The sequence below is a fragment of the Salmo salar genome, chromosome 21 (genome assembly GCF_965601325.2).
Source record: "Salmo salar chromosome 21, fSalSal1, whole genome shotgun sequence".
Lineage (NCBI taxonomy): Eukaryota > Metazoa > Chordata > Actinopteri > Salmoniformes > Salmonidae > Salmo > Salmo salar.
The window spans coordinates 3,441,074-3,460,993 of NC_138311.1; the positions used below are offsets into that span (position 1 = coordinate 3,441,074).

Here is a 19,920-nt window from a genome sequence, read left to right on the forward strand (position 1 = left end):
CCCACTAATGTCGCTGAGTTACAGCAGTTCTGCATGGAAGAAAATTTCTCACAGCGACGTAAGAGACTGATCAACAACTACAGGAAGCGTTTGGTTGGAGTCATTGCAGTTAAAGACGACACAGCCAGTTATTGAGTGCAAGGGGGCAATTACTTTTTCACACAGGGGCATTGGTTGTTGCATAACTTTGTTTATTAATAGGGACAGACGTTCCGCTAGCGGAACGCCTCACCAATATCCAATGGTATAGCGTGGCGCGAAATACAAATACCTTAAAAATGCCATAACTTCAATTTCTCAAACATCTGACTATTTTACACCATTTTAAAGACAAGACTCTCATTAACCTGTTATGGCTAGGGGGCAGTATTTTCACAGCTGGATAAAAAACGTACCCGATTTAATCTGGTTACTACTCCTGCCAAATAACTAGAATATGCATATAATTATTGGCTTTGGATAGAAAACACTCCAAAGTTTCTAAAACTGTTTGAATGGTGTCTGTGAGTATAACAGAACTCAAATGGCAGGTCAAAACCTGAGAGATTCCTTTACAGGAAGTGGCCTGTCTGACCATTTCTTGAACTTCTTTTCCATCTCTATCTTTTACAAAGGATCTCTGCTCTAACGTGACACTTCCTACGTCTTCCATGGGCGCTCAGAGCCCGGGAAAAAACAGAATGTCGTCATCCCAGCCCCAGGCTGAAACACATTATCGCCTTTCTCAAGTGGCCGATCAAGGGACTGTGGGCATTAGGCATGTGCCCTGGCCGCCCCCGTCTTTGTGATTTTTCCTCTGTTTGCCGAAAAGGAGATTCCCGGTCGGAATAATTATCGCTTTTTTACGAGATAAATTGCATAAAAATTGATTTTAAACAGCGGTTGACATGCTTCGAAGTACGGTAATGGAATATTTTGACATTTTTTTGTCACGAATTGCGCCATGCGCGCGACCCTGATTTACCATTTCGGATAGTGTCTGGGACGCACGAACAAAACGCCGCTATTCGGATATAACGATGGATTATTTTGGACCAAACCAACATTTGTTATTGAAGTAGCAGTCCTGGGAGTGCATTCTGACGAAGACAACAAAAGGTAATCAAACTTTTATAATAGTAAATCTGATATTGGTGAAGGCTAAACTTGCCGGGTGTCTAAATAGCTAGCCCGTGATGGCTGGGCTATGTACTTAGAATATTGCAAAATGTGCTTTCACCAAAAAGCTATTTTAAAATCGGACATATCGAGTGCATAGAGGAGTTCTGTATCTATAATTCTTAAAATAATTGTTATGCTTTTTGTGAACGTTTATCGTGAGTAATTTAGTAAATTCTTAGCAAATTCCCCGGAAGTTTGCGGGGGGTATGCTAGTTCTGAACGTCACATGCTAATGTAAAAAGCTGTTTTTTGATATAAATATGAACTTGATTGAACAAAACATGCATGTATTGTATAACATAATGTCCTAGGTGTGTCATCTGATGAAGATCATCAAAGGTTAGTGCTGCATTTAGCTGTCTTCTGGGTTTTTGTGACATTATATGCTAGCTAGAAAAATGGGTGTCTGATTATTTCTGGCTTGGTACTCTGCTGACATAATCTAATGTTTTTCTTTCGCTGTAAAGCCTTTTTGAAATCGGACAGTGTGGTTAGATAAAGGAGAGTCTTGTCTTTAAAATGCTGTGAAATAGTCATATGTTTGAAAAATTGAAGTTTTTGTATTTTTGAGGAATTTGTAATTCGCGCCACGCCTATCATTGGATATTGGAGCAGGTGTTCCGCTAGCGGAACGTCTAGATGTAAGAGGTTAATCTAACCACATTGTCCGATTTCAAAAAGGCTTTACAGCGAAAGCAAAACATTAGATTATGTCAGGAGAGTACCCTGCCAAAAATAATCACACAGCCATTTTCAAAGCAAGCAAATATGTCACAAAAACCAAAACCACAGCTAAATGCAGCACTAACCTTTGATGATCTTCATCAGATGACACTCCTAGGACATTATGTTATACAATACATGCATGTTTTGTTCAATCAAGTTCATATTTATATCAAAAACAAGCTTTTTACATTAGCATGTGACGTTCAGAACTAGCATACCCACTGCAAACTTCCGGTGAATTTACTAAATTACTCACGATAAATGTTTACAAAAAACATAACAATTATTTTAAGAATTATAGATACAGAACTCCTTTATGCAATCGCGGTGTCAGATTTTAAAATAGCTTTTCAGCGAAAGCACATTTTGCAATATTCTGAGTAGATAGCTCGACCATCACAGGCTAGCTAATTTGACACCCACCAAGTTTGGTGCTCACTAAACTCAGAATTACTATAAGAAAAATTGGATTACCTTTCCTGTTCTTCGTCAGAATGCACTCCCAGGACTTCTACTTCAACAACAAATGTTGTTTTGGTTCGAAATAATCCATAGTTATATTGGTATATCTCCGTTTTGTTCATGCATTGAGGTCACTATCCGAAGGGTGACGCCCGAGCGCATTTCGTGATACATTTTTTTCTAACTATTCCATTACCGTACTTCGAAGCATGTCAAACGCTGTTTAAAATAAATGTTTATGCTATTTTTCTTGTAAAATAGCGTTAATATTCCAACCGGGCGACGTTATATTCATTCATAGACTGAAAGAAAAACATGGAGTCGTCTCGTGGACGCGCACTCCAGTGTCATTGTTCCCTGCCTGACCACTCACAAAAACTCCTCCAGTTTTTCGCCCAGAAACTGCAGAGACGTCATTCCACTTTCTGGCGCCTTCTGAGAGCCAATGGAAGCCTTAGAAAATGTCACGTTACAGCAGAGATGCTGTATTTTTAATAGAGATGCCCTAGAAGGAGAACAAATTGTCAGACAGGGCACTTCCTGTATGGAATCTTCTCAGGTTTTGGCCTGCCATATGAGTTCTGTTATACTCACAGACACCATGCAAACAGTTTTAGAAGCTTTAGAGTGTTTTCCATCCAAATCTACTAATTATATGCATATTCTAGTTTCTCGGCAGGAGTAGTAACCAGATTAAATCGGGTACGTTTTTTATCCGGCCATGAAAATACTGCCCCCTATCCCAAACAGGTTAAATAAATATGACCCGATTCAGGAAACTAGGCATATGTCGCAAGTCACGACTTCACAGAAGCCATTTGAACGTAAAAAATGTTTTTTTTATCAAAATGTGTTTTTTTGCATAAATGCCTTCTCGAACATGTGAACTTTCATGTGCCTTAATAACAAACTTGTATGCCATCTGTAAATACAAATACAATTGTTAAATTATGAGCCTTGTTGGTTAAGCCACAGAAAAAGTTAGCAACCTTCCCACTAGCCATGATTGGCTGAGATAATGAGTGGGCTGGACATGCCAGGAGAGGAGTTTCGATTGGTCTGCCATATTGAAGGCTTCTATCTATTTGAGCTCGTCAGTCTGGGTTGGTAATCCTGTCAAATGAGGCTTTTTTTATGTATTGTGTGGTGGAGCTGCATAAGTGTTGCTCTCCACTTTCTGGAGGATCAAGATTTGAAATCAGAGGAATTGGAGTATGATAGCTAAAGACATGGAGAAAACACCTGTCTCTGGATTACATCTTCAAACTAAGGGCAACCGTGGTATGGCATTCCTGACAGGGAGACGCGTCCATCATGAATGATGACGTATACAGGTTAGATCATCTGGCGTTAGCTAGCTAATTTTTCAGATATTACACGTTTCTAATTTTGACAGAAAATGATTTCATTTCAAGCTAAAGTGTACTGTTTTGCTAGCTAGCTAACGTTATCTGGCTGGCTCCCTAGCTGATGTTATTATCCGTATCCCAGAGCCGTTTTCTTTTCTAGTTAGAGCCTAATGTTAGCTAGCTAACATTGAACCTGGTTGGTTAGCTCCCAGCACTGTGGCATTGTTGGCACTTTGTTCATTGTTGTTTCACTAGCTAACGTTAGCTGGCTGGCTTGTTAGCTAATGTTACATGATGTGTGTACATCACCCGTTGAATATGGCCGGTGTCAGTAAACGTCTGCAAAAAAAGCGTAATAAAATTGTTGCCAGCAGAGCTGGTTAGGCTGTTTTCATGTTATCCAGAGATAAACAAATGATCGGCCAGAGCGTCAAGTGTGCGCTCCGAGAGCGAAACGTTATGGGTGGGGCTAAAGCTTAAGAGGGTGTGAACGATGCTGAATGGGTGTAGACAAAGAGCTCTTCACTAGATACCAAAACATTCAAAGGCCATTTTCTCAAAAGTGAGTTTTCAAGTTGATCAACTTTCAAAGCAGAATTACTTTCCCATTGTTCCTCAAATGCAGTGTATGATATATCATTTTTATAGCTCTGAATCTCTACTTTTATCTAATGTAAAAAAACACCTTTTCACATTTTTCTACATAAGACCGAATCCAGGTGGTGAATCACAAATAAAATAAGTGTGTAATTGTTATGTTATTTGTTCACTCAGGTTTCCTTTATCTAATAGTAAGTATTGGTTGTAGAGCTGATAACATTCAGTATCAAAAATATAAAATGTAAAGACTAAAATGTAAATGTACCATTTTAAGATTATGATTAGAATGGATCAATACAATAGAATGGTCCGCCCCTTTCTTCATTCACTACTGGTGATTACAGAATTATGCATCGTTCTCTTCCCTTCGCTCATCAACTCACCCATACTCGCCTTTCTCCCCATCAAACTTTACTTCATTTATTTCATCCATTGTTATATGTGTGAAATTAGTTTCAGTATAGTTTAGGTTCAGTTTCGAGGACTGCAATTTCAACTGTCTGAAGGAAGGAGTAGAGCAGGCCCTACTGTTGGGAGAAGGAGGAGCAACGAGGGAAAACCATTCAAACCTCCTAAAACTGGTTGTAACTCCAGTTCTGTTTGTGATATTACGATTCTAACACTGACAGTGCGTTACATAGACTTATTTAGGGTAAGTCAAGGGCGGAGGGGGTAGCTAAATAAATAAATAAAAATCATGAGCAGTCAAAATTAAATCATTAAATCATGAGCAGTGAAAAACTATCTACCAAATCTATTCATTTTAAAATGTTGATTACCTCCTCACCATTATCATTCAGCTGATGATAAGACAAGACGTGAAATTGTTGTGGGGCTAATGCAATCCCTGGGCAAGAAAAGGTTGAAGACTCCTGCACTACACAATATGCACACAGTACAGTACATGAACCTACATACAGAATCAAAATGAAAGTACATTGCTTGGGTCCTAAATGGCACCATATTCCCTATGTAGTGCACTACTTTTGACCGGGTCTGTAAGGTACCATTTGGGACACAGCCCTTGAAATTCAATTGCGTATGCATGTTTCAGAGCTCATTAAAACAGTTTAACACACATATCTAAATAATGAACAGGGTCATGCATACATAAGAAAACTGCTGTATGTTTCTATGTCACTGCTTCCAATGAATGAACCACTTAGTATTGTTCCCCACAACTGCGAGAGATCAGATAATTATGGATCCATATTGAATTATAAAAATTAATGATTCATCGTCATTCTGAACAGAAGTGACACAAATAGAACTTAAGTTAACACGTTTGCGTTTTATAAAGCTCTGCAACAGTTTAATCAAGTACTTTATTATTTAATGAGCCAATTTCATAAAAAACAGCTTAGAAATTAGCTCATTTTCTTTAAGTCCCTCCAGCAGTTTGCTGATTTGAATTCAATATAGTTTGCTAATTCAGGCAGTCTTATTTCCAGCAAATCAAATCAAATTGTATTTGTCTCCTGCTGTGAATACAACAGGTGTAGTAGACCTTACCGTGAAAATGTTTACTTACAAGCCCTTAATAAACAATGCAGCTCAAGAAATAGAGTTAATACAATATCTACTAAATAAACTTAAGTAAAAAAACAAAAAACAATCAATAGGTAACACAATACATTTACATAACAATAACAAGGTTCTATATACAGGGGGTACCGGTACTGAGTCTATGAGCGGGTGTACAGATTAATCCAGGTCATTTGTAAAGTGACTATGCCTAGGTAATAAACAGCGAGTAGTAGCAGTGTAAAAACAAAGGGGGGGTTCAATGTAAATAGTCCGTGTGGCCATTTGATTAGTTTAGTTTAGTCTTATGGCTTGGGGGTAGAAGCTGTTAAGGAGCCTTTTGGGATGCTACCGCGTGCCATGCGGTAGCAGAGAGAACATGGTATGACTTGGGTGACTGGAGTCTTTGACAATTCTTGGGCTTTCCTCTGACACCTCCTTGTATACAGGTCCTGGATGTCAGGAAGCTTGGACCCAGTGATGTACTGAGTCATACACACTAACATCTGTAGCACCTTCCGGTCAGATGCTAAGCAGTTGCCATACCAGGTGGTAATGCAACCGGTCAGGATGCTCTCGATTGTGCAGCTGTAGAACTTTTTGAGGATCTGGGGACCCATACCAAATCTCTTCACTCTCTTGAGGGGAAAAGGTGTTGTCTTAGCCTCTTCACAACTGTATTGGCGTGTTTGGATCATGATACTTTGTTGGCGATGTGGACACCAAGGGTGTTGGAGTCTTGCTTGGCTACACAGTCGTGGGCGAACAGGGAGTACAGGAGGGCACTAAGCACGCACCCCTGAGGGGCCCCAGTGTTGAGGATCAGCATTGCAGATGTGTTGTTGCCTAGCCTTACCACCTGGGGGTGGCCCGTCAGGAAGTCCAGGATCCAGTTGCAGAGGGAGGTGTTTAGTCCCAGGGCGCTATGGTGTTGAACGCTGAGCTGTAGTCAATGACCAGCATTCTCACATAGGTGTACCTTTTGTCCAGGTGGGAAACGGCAGTGTGGAGTGCGATTGAGATTGCATCATCTGTTGATCTGTTGGGGTGGTATGCGAATTGGATGGGGTCTAAGGTTTCTGGCATGATGGTGTTGATGTGAGCCATGACCAGCCTTTCAAAGCACTTCATGGCTACCGACGTGAGTCCTATGGGGTGGTAATAATTTAGCCAGGTTAGCTAAGTGTTCTTGGGCACTATGGTGGTCTGTTTGAAACATATAGGTATTACAGACTTGGCCAGGGAGAGGTTGAAAATATCAGTGAAGACACTTGTCAGTTGGTCCGCGCATGCTTTGAGTACATGTCCTGGTAATCTGGCTTTGTGAATGTTGACCTGTAAAAAGTTCTTGCTCACATCGGCTACGTAGTGCGTGATCACAGAGTAGTCCGGAACAGCTGGTGCTCTCCTGCATGCTTCCGTGTTGCTTGCCTCAAAGCGAGCATAAAAGGCATTTAGCTCATCTGGTAGACTCGCGTCACTGGGCAGCTCGCGGCTGGGTTTCCCTTTGTAGTCCGTAATAGTTTTCGAGCCCTGCCACATCTGACGAGTGTCAGAGCCGGTGTTGTAGGATTCAATCTTAGTCCAGTATTGATGCTTTGCCTGTGTGATGGTTCGTCTGAGGGCAAGCGGGATTTCTTATAAGCGTCGGGATTAGTGTCCCACTCCTTGAAAGTGGAAGCTCTAGCCTTTAGCTATGTGCGGATGTTGCCTGTAATCCATGGCTTTTGGTTTAGGTATGTACATACAGTCACTGTCGGGACGATGTCATCGATGCACTTATTGATGAAGCCGGTGACTGATGTGGTGTACTTCTCAATGCCAGCGGAAGAACCCCATAACATATTCCAGTCTGTGCTAGCAAAACAGTCCTGTAGCTTAGCATCTGCTTCATCTGACCACTTTTTTATTGGCCGAGTCACTGGTGCTTCCTGCTTTAGTTTTGGATAGAATTAAGGTCAGATTTGCCAAATGGAGGGCGAGGGAGAGCTTTGTACCCGTCTCTGTGTGTGGAGTAAAGGTGGTCTAGAGTTTTTTTTCCTGGTTGCACATTTAACATGGTGGTTGAAATTTGGTAAAACAGATTTAAGTTTCCCTGCATTAAAGTCCCCGGCCACTAGGAGCACCTCATCTGGATGAGCATTTTCCTGTTTGCTTATGGCAGTATACAGCTCATTCAATGCTGTCTAAGTGCCAGCATCAGTCTGTGGTGGTATGTAGACAGCTACGGAAAATACAGATGAAAACTCTCTAGGTAGATAGTGTGGTCTACAGCTTATCATGAGATACTCTACCTCAGGCGAGCAAAACGTCAAGACTTCCTTATATATCGTGCACCAGCTGTTGTTTACAAATATACATAGACCGCTACCCCTTGTCTTACCAGAGGCTGCTTTTCTATCCTGCCGATACAATGTATAACCTGCCAGCTGTATGTTATTTATGTCGTCGTTCAGCCACGACTCGGTGAAACATAATATATTACAGTTTTTAATGTCCCGTTGGTAGTTTAATCTTGCTGGTAGGTCATCGATTTTATTTTCCAATGATTCCACGTTGGCCAGTAGAACGGATGGCAGTGGGGGTTTACTCGCTCGCCATCGAATTCTCAGAAGGCAGCCGACATCCACGTCCTTTTTTTCCATCTTCTCTTCACGCAAATGATGGGGATTTGTGCCTGTTCTCGGGAAAGCAGTATATCCTACACGTCAGACTCGTTAAAGGAAGTTCGTGGTGAGTAATCACTGTTCTGATGTACAGAAGTTATTTTTGGTCATAAGAGACGGTAGCAGCAACATTATGTACAAAATAAGCTAAAAAATAAGTTACAAACAAACAAAATAACACAGTTGGTTAGGAGCATGTAAAATGTCAGCCATCCTCTCCGACACCATTCTAATAGCAGGAAATTTACTTTTGAAGAAAAATGTTTCTCTCCGCCGTCAGATGTGGGGCCCCCAAAACAAATCTCGCTTAAGGCCCACAAAAGGCTTGAGCCGGCCCTAATATGTTTATCTTGTCTCTCACCACACTTGCCATTTGCCAAGTCATTGTAAATAACAATTTATTCCTAATTGATATGCTTAGATAGAAAACGATTAAATAAAAGTAATTTGATACATTTGTCCTCTTCTCTCTTTTCCCTCAGCAATAATCCAGAAGCGTTTGAAGAAGGAGAAGAAGGCTAAGAGGAAACTGCAGGAGGCTCTGGAGTATGAGTCTAAGAGGAGGGAGCAGGCCGAACACTGCATAAAACAGCCGTCGCCCTCAGAGAGCCTGCGCTCAGTCAATGGTTAGGGTTGTTTTTTATTCTCTGTTTTTCTCTACTTTCATGTTGTCAAGGCTCAGGAGAAGACCCAGATGCAGACAGTTTTGAAGTAACCAAAGTTTATTACAAAAACAGGGGGGCAGGCAAACGACAGGTCAAGGGCATGCAGAGATCTGTAGTCCAGAGTAGAGTCCGAAAGGTACAGAACGGCAGGCAGGCACAGGGTCAGGGCAGGCAGACTGGTCAAAAATTGGGAAAGCTAGAAAACAGGAACTAGAGACAGAAAGGAGCACGGGAAAAACGCTGGTAGGCTTGATGTATCAAGACGAACTGGCAACAGACAAACAGAAAACAGGTATAAATACACTGGGGATAAAGAGGAAAATAGGTGACACCTGGAGGGGGTGGAGACAAGCACAAAGACAGGTGAACAGGTTGTAATAGTACCCCCCTCCTCTAGGGGCGCCACCTGGCGTCCTATCTGGGCGCATACCTGGTTGACCGGGGTGATGAGGCCTGGGTCCAGAATGTTCCTAGCGGGGACCCAGCACCTCTCCTCTGGGCCATAACCCTCCCAGTCAACCAGGTACTGGAATCCCCTGCCTCGTGGTCGAACCTTCAGAAAGCGCCTCACCGTGTACGCCGGTTGGCCGTCAATGAGACAGGGAAGAGGGGTGGACCTAGAAACAGGAGACAAAGGGCTGTGAGACAGAGGTTTAATCCTAGACACATGAAAAGTCGGATGTATATGAGAGTACGGGGCAACAGAAGATGAACAGCTTTCGCCCAATCTCAAAGATGCGGGACTCCACCCGGAGGGGCAGGTCTGGACAGCCATACCCTCTGCCCGACAAGATACCAGGGAGCCGGGGTCCGGTGGCAGTCCGCTTGTCATCGATACCTGCAGATGGTCTTGAGAAGAGCCGACCGGGTTGTCTTCCAGGTACGGCGACAGCGGCGGACAAACATCTGGGCCGAGAGTACACCGACCTCTTCAGCTTGCTCCAGGAAGAGCGGGGGCTGATAACCCTTTGAACACTGGAAAGATGAGAGCTCAGAGGCAGAGCAGGGGAAGGTGTTGCAAGCATATTCAACCACCATGAGTTGCTGGTTCCAGATGGTGGGGTTGACGGAGTCAAGGCAGCGAAGACTCGTCTCCAGGTCTTGATTGCTCGCTCCGACTGGCCATTGGACTGAGGGTGGAACCCAGAGGACAGGCTGGCGGATGACTCAATGAGCGTTCAGAACGTCTTCCAGAAGCGGGATGAGAACTGAGAAACCTGGTTGGAGACCATGTCCACCGGGAGTCCATGGATCCGGAAGACGTGCAGCACCATGAGCTTGGCCGTCCCTTTGGCAGAGGGTAGCTTGGGGAGTGGAATGAAGTGGGCAGCTTTGGAAAACTGGCTTTGGAAAATTTTACTGTCAGGATGGTGGGGGAAGAGGGGAAGGGGAAGACCCATGACGAAGTCTAGGGACATGTGAGACCAGGGACGGTAAGGGACAGGCAGTGGTTGAAGGAGACCAGCCGGAGCTTGTCGAGGAGTCTTGTTCTGTGCACAGACCTTGCAGGCGGCGACAAACGCGGAGACGTCCGGGACCATGGTCAACCACCAAAAGCGTTTCCCCACAAATACCAGGGTTCGACGGGAGCCTGGGTGGAAAGAAAGCCTGGAGTAGTGGGCCCACTCCAGGACCGAGGACTGGTCAGCGTCAGGAACAAACATCCTGTTATTTGCCCCCTCCCCCCCGGGGTTCGGCTGGGAACGCTGCGCCCCACGGACCTGCTTCCCTATTCCCCAGCTGAGTGCTGTTGCCAGGCACGAGGTGGAAAGGATGGTCTCGGGGTCCGAGGGTGTAGCCGCAGGGCTATAGCGGCATGGCAGCGCATCCGGCTTGATATTCTTGGATCCTGGTTGGAAGGAGAGGGAGAAGTTAAACCGGGTGAAAAGCAGGGCCCACCTGGCTTGCCTGGAATTGAGACGCTTGGCGGTGCGGAGATATTCCAGGTTCACACAATGAACGGATGTTCCGCCCACTCCAACCAGTGTATCCACTAGAGGTCGACCGATTATGATTTTTTTCAACGCCGATACCGATTATTGGGTGACCAGACACGGCCGATACCGATTAATCGGCCAATAAAAAAAATATTTGTAATAATGACAATTACAACAATACTGAATGAACACTTATTTTAAGTTAATATAATATATCAATAAAATCAATTTAGCCTCAAATAAATAATGAAACATGTTCAATTTGGTTTAACCTCTCTGGGCAAGGCGGGACGAATTTGTCCCACCTACGCAAAAGCCAGTTGAATCCCGTGGCGCGATTTTCAAATACCTTAGAAACGCTATTACTTCAATTTCTCAAACATATGACTATTTTACAGCATTTTAAAGACAAGACTCTCGTTAATCTAACCACACTGTCCGCTTTCAAAAAGGCTTTCCAACGAAAGCAAAACATTAGATTATGTCAGCAGAGTACCCAGCCAGAAATAATCAGACACCCATTTTTCAAGCTAGCATATAATGTCACAAAAACCCAGAAGACAGCTAAATGCAGCACTAACCTTTGATGATCTTCATCAGATGACACACCTAGGAAATTATGTTATACAATACATGCATGTTTTGTTCAATCAAGTTCATATTTATATCAAAAAACAGCTTTTTACATTAGCATGTGACGTTCAGAACTAGCATACCCCTCGCAAACCTCCGGTGAATTTACTAAATTACTCACGATAAACGTTCACAAAAAACATAACAATTATTTTAAGAATTATAGATACAGAACTCCTTTGTGCAATCGAGGTGTCCGATTTTAAAATAGCTTTTCGGTGAAAGCACATTTTGCAATATTCTCAGTAGATAGCCCAGCCATCACGGCTCGCCATTTAGACACCGACCAAGTTTAGCCCTGACCAAACTCCGATTTACTAGTACAAAAGTTTAATTACCTTTGTTGTCTTCGTCAGAATGCACTCCCAGGACTGCTACTTCAATAACAAATGTTGGTTTGGTCCAAAATAATCCATCGTTATATCCAAATAGCGGCGTTTTGTTCGTGCATTCCAGACACTATCCGAAATGGTAAATCAGGGTCACGAGCATGGCACAATTTGTAACAAAGAAATTCTAAATATTCCATTACCGTACTTCGAAGCATGTCAACCGCTGTTTAAAATCCATTTTTATGCCATTTTTCTCGTAAAAAACGATAATATTCCCGACCGGGAATCTCCTTTTAGGTAAACAGAGGAAAGAAAACAAAGCATTCGGTCGACGCGGGCATGCGCCTGAGTCTCACAGTACTGTAACCAGCCACTACCCAAACGCGCTACTTTTTTTCAGCCAGAGCCTGCAAAGACACGATTCACCTTTTTGCCGCCTTCTGAGAGCCCATGTGAGCCGTAGGAAGTGTCACGTAACAGCAGAGATCCTTTGTAATGGATAGAGATAATCAAGAAGGGGAAGAAATTGTCAGACAGGCCACTTCCTGCATGGAATCTTCTCAGGTTTTGGCCTGCCATATGAGTTCTGTTATACTCACAGACACCATTCAAACAGTTTTAGAAACTTTAGGGTGTTTTCTATCCAAAGCCAATAATTATATGCATATTCTCGTTACTGGGCAGGAGTAGTAACCAGATTAAATCGGGTACGTTTTTTATCCAACCGTGTCAATACTGCCCCCTAGCCCTAACAGGTTAAATAATGCAAAAACAAAGTGTTGGAGAAGCAAGTAAAAGTGCAATATGTGCCATGTAAAAAAGCTAACGTTTAAGTTCCTTGCTCAGAACATGAGAAGATATGAAAGCTGGTGGTTCCTTTTAACATGAGTCTTCAATATTCCCAGGTAAGATGTTTTAGGTTGTAGATATTATAGGAATTATAGGACTATTTCTCTCTATACGATTTGTATTTCATATACCTTTGACAATTGGATGTTCTTATAGGCACTTTAGTCTTGCCAGTGTAACAGTATAGCTTCCGTCCCTCTCCTCGCTCCTACCTGGGCTTGAACCAGGAACACATCGACAACAGCCACCCTCGAAGCAGTGTTACCCACGTAGAGGAAGGGGAAACAACTACTCCAAGTCTCAGAGCGAGTGACGTTTGAAACCTATTAGCGCGCACCCGGCTAACTAGCTAGCCATTACACATCAGTTACACCAGCCTAATCTCGGGAGTTGACAGGCTTGAAGTCATAAACAGCGCAATGCTTGAAGCATTGCGAAGAGCTGCTGGCAAAACGCACGAAAGTGCTATTTTAAATGAATGCTTACGAGCCTGCTGCTGCCTACCACCGCTCAGTCAGACTGCTCTATCAAATCATAGACTTAATTATAACATAATAACACACAGAAATACGAGCCTTAGGTCATTAATATGGTCGAATCCGGAAACTATCATCTCGAAAACAAAATGTTATTCCTGTTACATTGCACAATCTTCAATGTTATGTCATAATTACGTAAAATTCTGGCAAATAAGTTCGCAACGAGCCAGGCGACCCAAACTGTTGCATATACACTGACTCTGCGTGCAATGAACGCAAAATGACACAATTTCACCAGGTTAATATTGCCTGCTAACCTGGATTTCTTTTAGCTAAATATGCAGGTTTAAAAATATATACTTGTGTATTGATTTTAAGAAAGGCATTGATGTTTATGGCTGGAGCAACGTGTACCTAAGCGATTATATGCAACGCAGGACAGGCTAGATAAACTAGTAATATCATCAACCATGTGTAGTTAACTAGTGATTATGATTGATTGATTGTTTTTTATAAGATAAGTTTAATGCTAGCTAGCAACTTACCTTAGCTTCTTACTGCATTCGCATAACCTCGTGGAGTGCAATGTAAAGCAGGTGGCTAGAGCGTTGGACTAGCTAACCGTAAGGTTGCAAGATTGAATCCCTGAGCTGACAAGGTAAAAATCTGTCGTTCTGCCCCTGAACAAGGCAGTTAACCCACCGTTCCTAGGCTGTCATTGAAAATAAGAATGTGTTGTTAACTGACTTGCCTAGTTAAATAAAGGTTAAAAAAATAATAATAAAAAATACAATTTTTTTTTTTGTAAATAAATCGACCAAATCGGCGTCCAAAAATACTGATTTCCGATTGTTATGAAAACTTGAAATCGGCCCTAATTAATCGGCCGACCTCTAGTCTCCACTCCTCCAATGCCATCTTCACCACGAGAAGCTCACGATTTCCCACATCGTAACGGAACCTTGGGAGAGGTGGGTGCAGATGGGGGAAGCCAGGGTGCTGTAGCCCCGTATAAAGCACCCATAAAAGTTGGCAAGCCCAAGGAAATATTGCAGCTGCACTCTGGACGTAGGCTGGGGTCAATCCACCACCGCTCTCACCTTCCCGGGATCCATCTGTACATTCCCTACAGCGATGATGTAACCAAGGAAGGGGATGGTGGAGCGATGCAATTCGCATTTCTCAGCTTTCACAAAAAGCTGATTCTCCAGAAGGTGGTGGAGGACCTGTCGGACGTGGAGCACGTGTTCTTGGGCTGAGTGGGAGAAAACAAGGATGTTGTCAACGTAGACGAAGACGAACTGGTTCAACATGTCGCAGAGAATGTCATTGACCAGGGCCTGGAACACTGCTGGGGCGTTGGTAAGGCCAAATGGCAGTGACCGCTGGCCATAGTTGAAAGCAGTCTTCCACTTGTCCCCCTCCCGTATCCGCACCAGGTGGTAGGCATCCGCAGGTCGAATTTGGAGAAAATGGTGGCCCCCTGGAGCAGCTCGAAGGCCGAGGCGATGAGTGGTAGCGCCTAGCGGTTCTTCACCGTGATGTCATTGAGGCCCCAGTAATCGATGCACGGTCGTAGGGTTTTGTCCTTCTTCTCCACAAAGAAAAACCCTGCGCCGGCGGGGAAGGCAGAAGGACGGATACACCCTGCAGCTAGGGAGTCCTCGATGTAGGTCTCCATAGCCTTGGTCTCCGGACTGGACAGAGAGTACAGTCGTCCCTGGGGCGGTGTGGTGCCTGGGAGAAGGTTGATTCCGCAATCATAGGGTCGGTGTGGAGGACGTGAAGTGGCCCGGGCCTTACTGAAAACCTCCCGGAAGTCCTGGTACTCCGCGGGAATGGCGAAGAGGTCTGGCGCAATTCCCGGTGTCCTGGGGCAGGTTGTGCTGACTTCAGGCAATGGGCATGGCAGAATGGCCTCCAGCCCATAATGGCATCAGCAGTCCAGTCAATAAGGGGATTGTGTCGCTGGAGCCAAGAGAATCCCAATACCACGGGAACCTGAGGAGACTTAATAAAAAAATATATATTTCACCTTTATTTAACTAGGCAAGTCAGTTAAGAATAAATTCTTATTTACAATGACAGCCTATCAGGGAACAGTGGGTTAACTGCCTTGTTCAGCGGCAGAACGACAGATTTTTTTATCTTGTCAGCTCGGTGATTTGATCCAGAAACCTTCCGGTTACTGGCCCAACGCTCTAACCACTAGGCTACCTGCCACCCCAATAATTAGCATGAATTGGATAGCCTCGCTGTGATTCCCCTGACACTTGTAGGTTGATAGGAGTAGTGTTGTGGGTGACAAGGGCCTATAGAGCGCCCATCCAGCGCTCTAACATCCATGGGAATGGAGAGGGGCTGAGTGGGGATGCCCAGCTCGGACACCAGGGTAGCGTCCATAAACTCTCGTCGGCCCCAGAGTCGATGAGTACCCGGAGAGATTTCGACTGATTCCCCCACAGCAGGATGCATGGAAAGGGGTGTGAGTAAGGGGAGAGTAAATGTTCTCTGCATGGCCCACCAGACTACTTGCTCTTACTGGTGAGCCTGATCTTTTAGTGGACAGGAGGACTCGAAATTACCAGTAGTACCGCAATACAGGCAACTCTTTGTGTGAAGCCGGTGTAGACGTTTGGCTGGGGACAGCCTATCTCTGCCTAGTTGCATTGGCTGAGGAAGAGGTGATACGGCAGACTTCGGAGACTCAGGCAACGGAGACGTGTGGAATCGGACCCCCTCTCCTTCCTGCATTCCCGTAGCCGCCCATCGATCCGGATGGTCAAGGCAATGAGTGAGTCGAGATCCGTCGGTAGTTCCCGGGCTGCTAGTTTGTCCATAACCTCCTCCGATACTCCTTGCAGGAACATGTCGAACAGCAATTCCAGGTTCCACGCACTCTCAGCTGCCAACAAACGGAAATCCACATATTCTGCCACACTACGGGAGTCTTGCCAAAGCTGGAGTAACTTCCGGGCAGCCTCTCTCCCGGACAATGGAGAATCAAAAACCTTCTTCACCTCCACCACGAACTCTTCCAGACTGAAGCATATGGCGGACTGTTGTTCCCAAACGGCCATAGCCCAGGCGAGAGCACTCCCGGACATCAGCGTGATGAAGTACGCTATCTTCGAGTGGTCCAAGGGGAAGGAGGAGGGCTGCAGCTCGATGAGGAGAGAACTCTGTATAAATATAAGTCAACAGTTAAGTCAACAGTTAAGTCATCTACTTTATGAAATTACAGCCTGATGTGCGCACATCAGTGAATTCAACTTAAATTGCATTGCATTTGAGCAGTAGCCTTGGCTGGCTACTCAACTACAATACATTTTGAGTGCGCCGTACAGCAATGCTGCGTTCAACCGCATTGGGGATCCATGCAGTGCCCCCCCCCCAAAAAAATCTATATTTTTAAAAATATATATGTTAAAATGCTATATACAGCATCGTATGCGTTTGGACAATTAATGGACACTGCAATAGATAAAACCTAATAAAAACACCTGTCTTGTCCAGGACCAGAGTTTACACTGACCGGTGCACCATAGCCAATCAGAACTACAGTTGGCCTATATGCAAATAAGCCATTTGTCACATGGGCCTGTCATCATTCACTTTGAACTGGACTGTGTGGTTTCAGGCAGTAGCAACAGCACAACTTCAGATCATCAGAACACATTCACCAAAAGCAACAAAATACACCTGAATGGGTTTCTGCAAATATTTACACAACACGGAAGTCCTCTTACATTGTGAAACTTCACAGTCCTATTGATCAAACAACCATGAAAAGGCAGGCTATCTCTCCCTCAGTTGCATATGCACATCAACAACAACCAGATCAACAACTAATGCAAGCCAGAGCGAGATGAGATAAAATATAATAAGGGAACATTAGATTAACCCTCTAAACCTTTTTCAGCTATTTGGCCATCAACATTGCACTGATAAACAATGGAGAACAGTAGTCGGACGCTTTCCCACTCTATATTGCTATATAATTTTCACAAATGCCATTCTATGAATTTATGAAAACGTGAAAATGACCATGTCTAAGTGCTCGCTTGTCAGAAAATGTAAAAAAAAAAAGGTTTCATATTATTCCTGGGGGTGTATATGAACATATTTTAATAGGGTTTTATGTTGCTAAAACCCTGTCAGTTCCACTTTAACAGCGGTTCTGTTCTATCCCTCTGCTGTCCCAGACTCACTGACCCCAGAGATGGAGAGTGACCGCAGCACTGGAAGAACAGATGCTGAGAGGGCAATACAAGGTACATGAACCTGAAATCTCTCTCTCTCTCTCTTCTCTCTCTTCTCTCTCTCCTCTCTCTCTCTGAGCATTAGTGTTAACTCTGCCTGCTGTTGAAGTGTACAGCTTGCCATCTGGGCCACAGCACTGGGGGGGCTGGGCCACAGCACATTAATCACTTGTTTGTTTGCCTTGTGGGGTCTTGGATATGAAGTGGAGGGTGGTGATAACCTCTGAAGACTGCATCCCAAATAACACGTATTTCCTGTGTAGTGTATTCCCTATCTAGTGCACTACTTTTGACCAGGGCAAATAACTTTTATTTATTCAGGGGCACCCAATTGAGACTAGTTTCCCATTTACAATGGTGCCCTGAGGACAACAACGAAAATATAAAACAATACAAGAGAGCTATAAATACATTACATCAGGTTATTACAACAAGTTAGAATAATCAATTGAAACAGTTGCACACTTCAGTAAACTCATTTAAACTGCCCTATTGGCACCAGGGAATCCAGGTGTAATTTGTTTTGTAAGGTATAACTGCGGTGCATTAATACTAAAGGCGGATAGTGGAAACAAGTGGGACCTCAAGAGTTAACCAACCCTGCGAACGGGTTTGGTGTCTCATATTTTTATATTTCAACAGGGAAGTGAGGTATGTTGGAGGCTTGTGGAGCAGAGCTTTGTAAACAAGAAGGGAGTAGTGTAAAGTGACCTACGGGATTTTGTGCATATTTAGAATAGAGTGAGAAGTTAAAACCAGATTGGTGCATATTTAGAATAGAGTGAGAAGTTAAAACCAGATTGGTGCATATTTAGAATAGAGTGAGAAGTTAAAACCAGATTGGTGCACATTTAGAATAGAGTGAGAAGTTAAAACCAGATTGGTGCATATTTAGAATAGAGTGAGAAGATAAAACCAGATTTGTGCATATTTAGAATAGAGTGAGAAGTTACAACCAGATTGGTGCACATTTAGAATAGAGTGAGAAGTTAAAACCAGATTGGTGCATATTTAGAATAGAGTGAGAAGTTAAAACCAGATTGGTGCATATTTAGAATAGAGTGAGTGTCATGAATCCCGCTTCCTGATTCTGTTTTCTGTTTTGGAGTGGTTTCCTGAGGGTTCTGAACACACCCTGTGTGGTTGCCAGGCGACGAAGCTAGGCGGGAGATCTCTTGATTAACCGCACCTGCATCTCATCAGCCATCTGCACACCTGGTCCTGATCATCACCTCTTCTCTTCATAAGCTCTGACCTGACATCCATTCCCTGCCGGATCGTTAGCAATGAACAGTATGTTGTGTCAGCGTATCAGCCTCATGTTACCAGAGTTAGTTTTGTTGTTTTGTACTTTTTGCCGGTTACTCACTCCCGTTTACTCTGTCTACAGTCATCCTCCCGGACCATTCAACCCCCTTGCCTGGTCGTCGGTGTTTTCAGTGACATCATTGGATCTGCCTACTCACTCTCATCAACTCACCTCCGCTGCTGCTCCGTCTCCTGGATTATTCTATTTTCACCACGAGTCTGTAAATAAATACTCACCTTCATTTTACTCACCTTGTCCTGGTCTGCTTCTGGGTTCAGCTTTAGAGAATCGTGACAGAACGATCCGGCCAGAAATGAACCCAGCGGACCTGGACTCCGTTCGCCATGCCATTTCCCATCAGGAGAAGATGTTGGGACAACACAGCACGGCGCTACAGGAGATCGCGCTTTCGGTTCGGAACTTTTCTGCTAGTCTGACGAGTATCCAGGCTCAGCTCAGTTTGCCGGCGGATCATCCACCACCTACTTCACCCCTCTCACCTGTCGCTTCTGGAGATGTTCCCTTCCGTGAGGCCAGGGTTCCGACGCCAGATAAGTACGAAGGGGATTTGGAAAGATGCCGTTCGTTTCTTATGCAGTGTGGGCTAGTGTTTGATCTGCAGCCCCACTCTTTCGCCACAGACAAGGCTAGGATAGCTTTTGTTATTGAACTGCTGCGTGGAAGAGCTGTGGAGTGGGCTTCAGCCATATGGGAACGACAGGACACCTGCTTGGTGTCATACCAGGAGTTCACGGCAGAGATGAGGAAGCTTTTTGACCATCCTGTCCGAGGTAGGGACGCAGCTAAGCGTTTGTTCTCTCTTCGCCAAGGAGCTCGCAGTGTGCCAGAATTTGTTATTGAATTCAGGACATTGGCTGTGGAGAGTGGGTGGAATGAGGAATCACTACAAGCTATTTTTTATATATATATATATATATAATTTATTTATTTTACCAGGGGTTGTCG

The 19,920-nt window shown here is 44.0% G+C and overlaps 1 protein-coding gene across 2 annotated transcripts in view; it reads left to right on the plus strand.

The window, feature by feature from the left end:
- The window catches only part of LOC106581635 (dachshund homolog 1), a 386,583-nt gene that overhangs the window by 354,576 nt on the left and 12,087 nt on the right, over positions 1–19,920 (plus strand). For both annotated transcript variants that reach the window (XM_014163781.3, XM_014163783.3), the window contains exons 9-10: positions 8,971–9,114; positions 17,589–17,657. In XM_014163781.3, coding sequence (XP_014019256.1) covers positions 8,971–9,114; positions 17,589–17,657 — 213 coding nt within the window. The remainder of the gene's footprint in view (positions 1–8,970; positions 9,115–17,588; positions 17,658–19,920) is intronic.